Source organism: Boleophthalmus pectinirostris, unplaced genomic scaffold, assembly GCF_026225935.1.
Source record: "Boleophthalmus pectinirostris isolate CB_2022bp ecotype Guang Dong unplaced genomic scaffold, ASM2622593v1 HiC_scaffold_21, whole genome shotgun sequence".
Lineage (NCBI taxonomy): Eukaryota > Metazoa > Chordata > Actinopteri > Gobiiformes > Gobiidae > Boleophthalmus > Boleophthalmus pectinirostris.
Window position 1 is genome coordinate 14,258,353 of NW_026571175.1, and position 9,435 is coordinate 14,267,787.

The window sequence follows — 9,435 nt, forward strand, 5'->3', positions numbered from 1 at the left end:
AGCTGTTTTTGCATGAACTCCTGTCTAGGTGTATTTTTGACCATGAATTTCTTTGATCAACTACTGTCCCTACATCTTCCTACTACATTTGTGAAATATGAATAAGTTGCTCCAGTGCAGTCATCATTCTTCTGTGAATCTACCTCAGCAAATCTTAAAAGTCAATAAATAATAAAAGTCAGTATAAACATAAGTTATGCCAACCCCTTGACCCCATTTCACAAATCATTCTTGTTTTACATTTGAATTTTGAACAGTACACTGATCATTAAAACTCCAGGTCAGCATTTGGCCATAGAATTTCAATAAACTGAACAAAATACGCTGTTTTTGCACACAGCCTTGACCAGTGACCACAGAGTAAGCACTCTTCTTCATTTCCCCTCCCTTCTCCAGAGTTTTCATTGTGTCCATCAATAATCCATTACAACATGCTTACCCTTGATATTTCCGCAGCCAGATCAATGTGCAGCCATAAAGCAGCAAAGTGGTGATCAGCCAACACGGTTTTCTGTCAATTCTGATCTAGCCCGGCATACATCAGAGAAGGATGAGGTTTTGGGCAAAGAAATTATTTATATGTTTGCTAAAACATATGGGGAAATGAGACAAAAAATAGGGTCTAAAACTACAAACAAACAAACAAACCAAAAAAAAAAAAAAACTATTCAATTGTATTTATTATTATCATATTTACTAAAAGGTATAATGGATGCAGCTTTACATTTGGGCCATAAAAAATGAAGGATGTCTAGAGTGGAATTCAACTTGCAATATTAATATAAAGAAAAAAATCGAAATATTTTCTCTTTTACAATTTAAACTCTGACAGTTTGCTTTTAATGCGCTTGCAATGTGTTGCTATTTTGGCTTGTTTTATACTGCCATCTTGTGGCTGGATGAATAATAACTTAAATATGCTTTAGATATTTTAGAACGTTTTGTGGGCATATGTCAGTTCATCTCACCAATTCCAAACAATTCATCTTTTACTGCGTACAATTCAACAGTTCAAACCGTCATTCAATACAAAACTGATACTCATCTGCTAACTGCCCAATAAAAACTACTACTGCACTACTACAACTGGAAAATAAGAAGATTTAGCATTTTCACAGGGTAATCTAAAAACATATTTTGAAGCTGCATCAATGAAGAAAAGTAGGTTTATGTTTTTAAGTGAGCTGTTTCTCACAAAGTTGAATCCAAATGTAGTTCAGAACAGTTTAGAGCGCTTGTTAGTAACAAACCAATTATGCCATTGTCACAGATTATGGAAAATCACTTGCAGCTGCAACGCAAACAGAACATTCAGGCACAATCCATGCATCACTTTAATTATGGAAGTCTGTCACAGTGAAAGCAACTAAACAGCCAGAAGAGTGCACGCTAATCAGACACTATTATTCAATACTGTAAGCAAAATGAGTGCAAGAATAGTGCACAGACTAGCATAACCAGGCTATTAGCAAAATTAAATATGTCAAGTCATCTAGAGGTTTATAATGATCTGTCTGTTTCTTATTATGATGAGTAGCATTTGATGAATTTTCTATGAAACAGACAAACCAAGACAAATACTGTTAAGAAATCATCAAGCTTGTGACCATGCAAATAAGCAATCTTAAAGACTTGCTTGTTTGTCCAGACCAGGTGAGTGAATCAAACACTACAGCTTAACATGCGGGCGTAGGGGCATGCTTCAGATGAGGTTAGCTTTGAGTGGAGTTAGCAGACATGGAGGAAGATAATTAAAAGTGAACTACAGTTGATGTTTGATGGTAGACACACTGGAGCGTACATACCCAGAAAGAGGCGCTTAGGGAGTCTGACCTCCTCATCCTTACAGTCTGTGGCTACAGACAAAGGCACAGTGCAGAAGGAGGGAGAGAAACACAGCTCGTTTGGTTGGGTTCTAGCCAGAGTTGAAGACAACTTTTCAGTTCTAACAATAGGAATTTGAGGAGAGGTTTGACTCACCTGTAAATTGTATAACCGCACTGAAGAAATATAGTTAAGAGCCTTAATAATAGTCCGCTTTAGTGCACAAGATTAGTCTCAATATAGAATGCTAATTTCATTATATCCAGATGTGGTCATATTCTTGATTACTGAACCTTATAGGCCTGTGTTTACTGTGCAAGTGTTTATACACAAATTGGACAGACTCACAAAAACAAAAAGAATATACAATATTGCTGACTAGCAATGTATTTAGCTAAATGAAAAGGTAAAATACCCAAACTACAACCCGTTCCCCCGTTCCTTAAAGAACTTATTGTTTCGTCATGCGGTTTGTTGGTTAACTTTGATTCAGAATAGATAAGCTTTTATTTACAGTTCTGGTTAAACATTATATTGTCTGACACACACACTAAATTTGAATAGGCCATAGGTTTGTAAGAGGCCCACAGGGGAGGGAGAGCTGACCTATGAATGAGCGCCTCTTGGTGTTGAGTTCAGTAGTCACTCGGACATTTGTGCACAGGTTCAACATGGTGAGCATTGTGGCAATCATGATGAAGCTCTGCCACAGCAACAGGGTCTCGAAATACCGGCCAAACCTGACAAAGAAACACAAATCATTATAGTAACATTATTTCTCTAATTCCTTCAGGGTAGTAGTTTCTTGAAGCAGTGATACTGTCGATACTGAATTCTAATTTTGCATAACTCCAAAACAATCATATATTATTATTGGAATGTTTGATATATCTCCCACCTATAATTGGGAGTGGAGAAAAGTGTACTTTCACTTCAATGTTTTTGAATAATTAAGAGATTGTTAATGTAAAGTCAGCTTTTGCTACTGAGGGTGTAGCCTCAAGTGTATACTACTCATACAAATGCATTGCCAGTTGAAGACTAGAACATCATGTGTCTTATGAGGCTTTCAATTCAATTACATACTGGAGATTGGTTTGAAAAAATAAGATTTTAATCTGAAAGAACTGGTTTGGTCTGTTCTTACTCCAGGATACCCTTTGTTTACCTACAGCAATTGCTACCCTGTTAGTTTTGCACATCAGTAATGATAGCTGTAGTCAGTGTTTGCAGAAGCAGCTGAACATGAACAAATCATACAAATTACAGTAACCACATTTAGAATGGATAAACATATCAGCGGAAGTATAGACTATATAGTCACATAATATGCTATTAGTGAGTTATTACTCACTTACTAACCCTAAGATGATAATGTTTGCCTTCCTTTTCATCCATATACAGGACAAGGTTGTGTGGATTAGGACAGATAAATGGATCTACCTGAAGAGAATTCTGAGGATGTTGGCCACTAGGAGCACCAGGCACACGTAGGTGGAGAAGCCCTCTGCATTCTGTGTCCGCCGGATGTCTCTGTACTGGGGGATGTAAGGGACCACTCCCCCGAACACCATGGCCCCCGCAGCGACCCACGACACCACGGTTTGGAAGACGGATACGACCTGATCAAACAGCTCATCTTCCATCTTCAGAAGTGCAATACTGTACAGACTGCACTGACGATAACGATGACAAGTGGAGAAGAGTGGTGGGGTAGATTCCCGTCTAAACCCCTGTCTTCTTGGCTCCTTGTGATCAGCTGTAGCGTAAAAAATAATCTGTTTACACGCATAATAACACAACGGCGGCTTCTAATGCCACGCCATCACAAAACGAGTTCAACAAAAACCAGTTCTCCAAAGCGGACTAGAGAGGGCAGTCCCCGTGAGATCAACACAAATGCATATCATATAAAATCAATGGTAATCAAAATAACCTCAGTTACAAAGGAGATTCTTGGTCCAATTCCACCCGTATTATCTTGAGTTCAAAAATGAGTTCCAAATTTTAGCTTTCACAGTCCAAATTTATCTCGTAATCCTTAATATACGCGGGCATGTGGAAAATTACCCCAGCGATAAATGCTGATGAAGTTCATGCAGAGAAATTGAATTAAAATAAGAAATACTGCATGATTTTCAGTCCTTCTTACATAGAAGGCAGCTGAGTTTAGTGTGTAGTAGCGGCTCCCCACTTCCTGAAACGTCATACGTCACACGCACAAACAAAGAGAAGCCTGAAGCTAGATAGTTAGTGCTACAAAGTTGTTGTTGTTTTTTTTTCTTTCATAGGCTATTCAGTTGTGTTGTATATGCCTCTAATTCTATATTCATTTGTAGCCTTGTATAAGCTTTTATATCTTATCAAGAAGATTACGACTACAATAAAATTGTTACGGGCCTATGGGTTATCTAATGTCATTGGTGTTAACCTCAACTACATTAGTAGGCATTTGGGTAATTTTGGAATGGTGCATACAGACCTAGTAAAAGATCTTAGATTTTTATGCCACCAGGTCACATTGGCTGCCATGAAAGAAAGACAGGTTGAATGAAAGAAGCAAAACACACTGATTCCATGATTTCATGCCATAGCTAAGTAAATTGTTATGGCCTAATGCATGCTTATGAGTAATTTTACCAGCAGACCCATTTATTAAATACAACCAGTGACACATCCTGCAGTAGGCCTAGATAACCTTTGTCTATTTAAATATTTCACATGTCTAATTTTTCTACAGCCAGATAGACTTATAATATTTGTTATAAGCCTTGACACTGAATTAGGCTAAACTGTCGCTTATATAGAAAAATCACTCGCTATAAAATAGTGTATTAATTTGAAATGGCCAACTTCATAACCGGATGTTGAAATGTGTCGAACTTCACCCATAACTTGCTACAAAGTTAGGAGTGGACGACTTCTCTTTTCTGGCGTTTTCTAAATGTTGCACTTGGACCAGTCTCCTCGTTGGCTCTTACAATAGTCTTCCTAGTCTCATATTAGTTTAAACAGTTCGTCCTTTGCTCTAAATGATGTCCAAAAGCGAGGAGAAAGCGGCCCAAGAGCTGACAGAGGTGGTGAGTATGACGTCACTGTCCCATGCAGAGACACAGCTGGGCTAGCAAACATTTGGTGTATTTTATCACTCGTCCTTCAATATTCCCTGGCTGACTGTTTCATCCAGATGGAAAAGACGATGGAGCGACTCCAGGGAAGATTCCAAGCGATGTCCAATCAGCTCGAGTCTAAGAATATCCTTCCTAGTGTATGTGTTTAGCCTCATGCAGCTTGTTGTTAGTCATTTAATTTTAGTTCACAAGCCATGGATTGGATTGTGCAATGTTAACACTGCATATTGTCATATTAAGGGTCGTTATTTGTGTATTCCTGTATCAGTGACTATAATTACGTAAAAAAACCAAAAACAACTAACTAACCCAAAGGTGTGTTCAGTCATGAAACAACAACAATGTACCACCGCCTGTGGCCACTAGGGGTCACTTTAGACTACAGACTGTAAAAGAAGCTTTAGACGAATAAATAAACAGTACACTCTCATGCAACACTGTAGAGTTTTGTACTTCTCTCAGTCATTAGAAATGAATAATAAAATGTCAATTTTTTTCCATCTGGATGTGTGCTATAGGGTATGGTTCTCTCTTGATTTAGGCTTACTTTATTGATAAGCAAGTAGCTCATGTTAGGTTGTAGAGTTATTTATGTTAAATTAAATATGTTGTCTTTCTCTGTAAGGTAGGTCTTGTGCAGATACTTTACCTTTGGCTGATTTGATTCCGCTTTAATGGACTAAATTTTGCATTCACTTTTATCACTGTCAGTGTTTAAGGCATGACATAGGCTAACCGGCTACCTGGTAAATGGCTTATGTCAATGATGTGATTATTTTCAGCTCAAAAACATATTTAGCTAAAACAGCAAATTGTTGTGTAACATTGCTATTTAGTTACTGCATAGCTTAAATTATGTAATATTAAGAGTTAAGAATTAGGTCTATGCGGTAAATTCACTTCTGGAGTTGATGTGGCCATTGAGCACCATATAAAAGTTAACATGTCATTATGACATTAGAATTTGTTTAGTCTTTTCCTTCATTGTCATAATTATTGCTAAGTGCTATTAATGTAATGGTTCCTTATCTTCATTACTGGATGAAATGGGGAGCCGCATTCATGACCTGGAGAAGAATGTGTCTGAGCTGATGACACAGGCCGGCATGGAAAACCAGGCTGTGTCCAAGTGACCCCTCACTGTGCACGGGAGCTGTCCTCTAAACAGAGTGCTGGTTTCCATTGGACTGTCGTATGACATATATGGACATGGACATATACTCACTCAAATTGGTTTACTTTAATGATTTTTTTGGTGCTACCATGGTTTAAACCACTTAACTAAGTTTGATGATTTTTTTTTCCTGTGGATATTGTCAGCCACACTGATGTAACATAAGAGGTTTTAGTTTTGATACTTCACTGTTACTGCCACAATTATCACTGTGCACATTGTTCTTTGAAAAACTGCCAAAATATATTAAGTGTCTTTTAATTTTTATAGTTTTCCTTGTAAATATCCCCATTGTGCTTTGGTTACAATGCTTTACCACTATTTTGACATGGACCTATATTTTTGATTTTACTAAGATTTCTTTATAGCTGTACACTTTGATTGCCAAATAAAGAATATTTTTAACTTTACCTTACATTGATGGTTACAGTTTTGCACTCGGCTTCAGTTTGTGTAACACAATATTACTTCCTAATGCACATTTGGTAAAACAATATATATTCAATGAATAAAGAATAAATCTGCATATGTTTCCCTCTAGTGGTAAAATGCTATTGTTAGTGGGGCACTGTCCATGGTCCTGAATGCCTCACCTCTGCCAAAGAATGTTGAGGGCAGTTGAATTGTTTTTTCTATTACCAAGATACAGCGATATTGTTATCCTGATTTTAATTTCAATTCAGCAAACAAAAACATCATTCCATATACATGGTCATATATAATATCAGATATACTGAAAAAACTAAAACAGCCAATGAAGCACACTGCAGACAGAGTGAAAGACTTATCTAATCTATTTGCATTTGTGAACTTTGATGGCTGGTTTAACACTGAAACTCTTCCTTGCTCTTGCATATGTCTTAGAACCGGCAGCAGCAGTTGTAATCAGTTTCTATTCCTGTAGATTAAAATGTATTACAGCAGACAGACGGTGATGTATGTTACAGAGCCTGAAATAACCGAGGAGTTAAATTTAGAGCTGGCACACAGATGGAGAGGGAAAATATAGTCTGGTTGTATCAATGTGTCTGGTTCTTCGATGTGGAGGTGGTAAGAGAACAGGAAATTACAAAGTGAACATACAAAATTTAATAATTATGATCACTTCTGCACCAGTCTATATACTAAGTTGCTGGACCAGACCACATGCATGTTGAGGTCAGCTATTCTAAAAATCTTGTAAAATCAACTTATGTGAACAAACTAAGACATCGAAAACACATGAGCATTATTACATTTTTTTTCATTAAGCCATAGCCCATCATATGTCCCTTTCAATTCACCTTGTGATGTCATTAGGTGCTAATCCAGGAAGTGTTTCCAAATTTGTCATTAAAAGGTGCATTGAATGAATGAGGCCACCTGCTTCTCACCATGGATCATTTAACCTACTTTCTAGCATTTGGGCGTTTTATTGCTTTGAAAAACCCTAAAAAAACATGCAATATAACTAATAAACTTACGCTTTGTCTGGAATATTCCATATCACACCATTAGACATATCACTTTTGCATTCATTCAATTAAAGTTGTTTTTATTGCTCAAAAACACCTTGAAAAATATGCATTCTTATTATGAGCATGGTCACCTCTTCATAAATCTGGCCTGTAACTTAACTCGGTGATGTCACATGACTGTTTTAATGAAAATAGCCATGTCTAATATCATATTGTGCAACATTCCAGGCAGAGCAATGACTTATCCATGGAGACAACCAAAAGTTACGTAATGCATCTGAATTATCTTCACTATACTTGTACATCTCCACTTTGAAGGTATTGCTGTTAGCTTTGTTTGAACTCCTTTCGGTACAAAAGTAGAGGGTGTTCATGCTGTTCAAATCAGGGCTTAATTACTGCCACTTAGTGTTTTGCATATATTTACATTACTTCTAGCTGTAAATAGTGAAATCCTGGTGGTATGTTATTTCTGTCACCCCAATTACAATACTCCACCTCTGCTGGGATATCGCTAGGCAGCCGAAACTAACGACAAAGGAAACAGGTGGTGGTGAGGTGGCTTTGTTTACATGCATAGAGAGTGAATGGTAGGCACGGTGATGGAGAGAGAGGGATAGAAGAGGAGAGGGGTAGAGAAAGAATGAGGGACACAGAGAGGGAGGGAGAGAGAGCTGGTTGGACGTGGCGTATTTTCACTTCAAAAGACAGCTCAGATTAAAGCACACCAGGAATCAAAGAGCCGCAGGTGGTGGGCTCACACAGGTGTTCACAGTGTAGCTTACTATATAGTAAAATAAAGAAATGTTTCTATTTCTATGACTTCATTTGTTATAACTCCTCTCTCCTTTGGTCTGACTGTTGATGTTGTAAATGAAAACGTTGTAGCTTTAAGAGGGATGACCTTGACAGAGACAGCAGATGGTGCAGTGTGCGTAGTGGCTTTGTAGTTGTAGAGAGTCTTGCATTGTTGAGTTTTACAGGAAACATATGTAAATTTTAATATGATAAAAATAAATCATGATTTTTTTCCCTCCTATTGATCTATGCCAATTTTTTATTCAAATGTATTTTGTCTTATTATTCTTATTAATGCAATATAAGAAGGCTTTTACATACTTTTAATCATTGCAATTTATAAGTGCACTATGCAACTTTTGGAAGAGGACCCAGCACCTACTTGTCTCTATGGAAATATTATTGCACTTTTCTGTCACCAGGCCAAGTTGCAAGTCAGATCTGTGGAAAGGTGACACTACTCACAGTAAGAATGTTTTCCAAGAAATCTTTGAGCAAAGATGTTTTTATTGTGCAAAGATAGTATTAGTAAAGGTATGAATAAATGCAAGATGGATGAAGTTAATGCCTTAATGTGGAACATTCCAAAGGAATAGCTTCTCTAGGGAAACAAGCTTTATAAGCAGAAGACCCTCCACCAGAAAAAAGTGACATAGTGTACTTTCAACACAAAAGTGTTTTTCCAAAGTCTGCTCTGCTCCAAACCAGATTGATTTCATTAGATGATTAGATGATTAGGTGGTTCACAGACCTTAGTGATGCTTTCAAAATAAAAGACAAAATGTTGAATGTCTTTGGCTTTTGTGTTTTTAATTCTAGCATAATTTTTATTTGACTGGTTTTGTTCATGATAATCCCCTTCTAGTCACTGACATGCAATGTTAGTTGAAACAACAATATGATTTAAGGTGTTACTGTGAATATTTAATGCCTCACTATAACTCGACTACTGGAAAAAGTATGCTGCAAAATAAATTACTTTGGGGGAAATATATAATGATTTTTGTTGAAATACCAAAAACCAAGTGAGATTACCCTGTGCTTCAGTTTT

The 9,435-nt window shown here is 37.1% G+C and overlaps 2 protein-coding genes across 4 annotated transcripts in view; one reads left to right on the forward strand and one right to left on the reverse strand.

Moving 5' to 3' along the window:
* slc66a2 (solute carrier family 66 member 2) overlaps positions 1-4,043 on the reverse strand; it is a 36,617-nt gene extending 32,574 nt beyond the window's left edge. The window contains exons 1-4 of one of the 3 annotated variants that reach the window (XM_055157361.1): positions 3,761-4,043; positions 3,268-3,583; positions 2,431-2,564; positions 1,806-1,856 (exon numbers count right to left, since the gene is read on the reverse strand). In XM_055157361.1, coding sequence (XP_055013336.1) covers positions 1,806-1,856; positions 2,431-2,564; positions 3,268-3,470 — 388 coding nt within the window. In that variant the 5' untranslated portion in view covers positions 3,471-3,583; positions 3,761-4,043. Of the gene's footprint in view, positions 1-1,805; positions 1,857-2,430; positions 2,565-3,267 lie in introns of all 3 variants that reach the window. The other 2 variants (XM_020932722.2, XM_020932723.2) reach the window with 2 other exon arrangements.
* A 653-nt stretch (positions 4,044-4,696) lies between these two features.
* Positions 4,697-6,539, forward strand: LOC110167515 (heat shock factor-binding protein 1). The gene is made up of 3 exons (XM_020932877.2): positions 4,697-4,904; positions 5,012-5,078; positions 5,994-6,539. The coding sequence occupies exons 1-3, from the start codon at positions 4,857-4,859 to the stop codon at positions 6,086-6,088; spliced, it is 210 nt and encodes a 69-aa protein (XP_020788536.1). The 5' UTR covers positions 4,697-4,856; the 3' UTR covers positions 6,089-6,539.
* Positions 6,540-9,435: the final 2,896 nt, after the last annotated feature.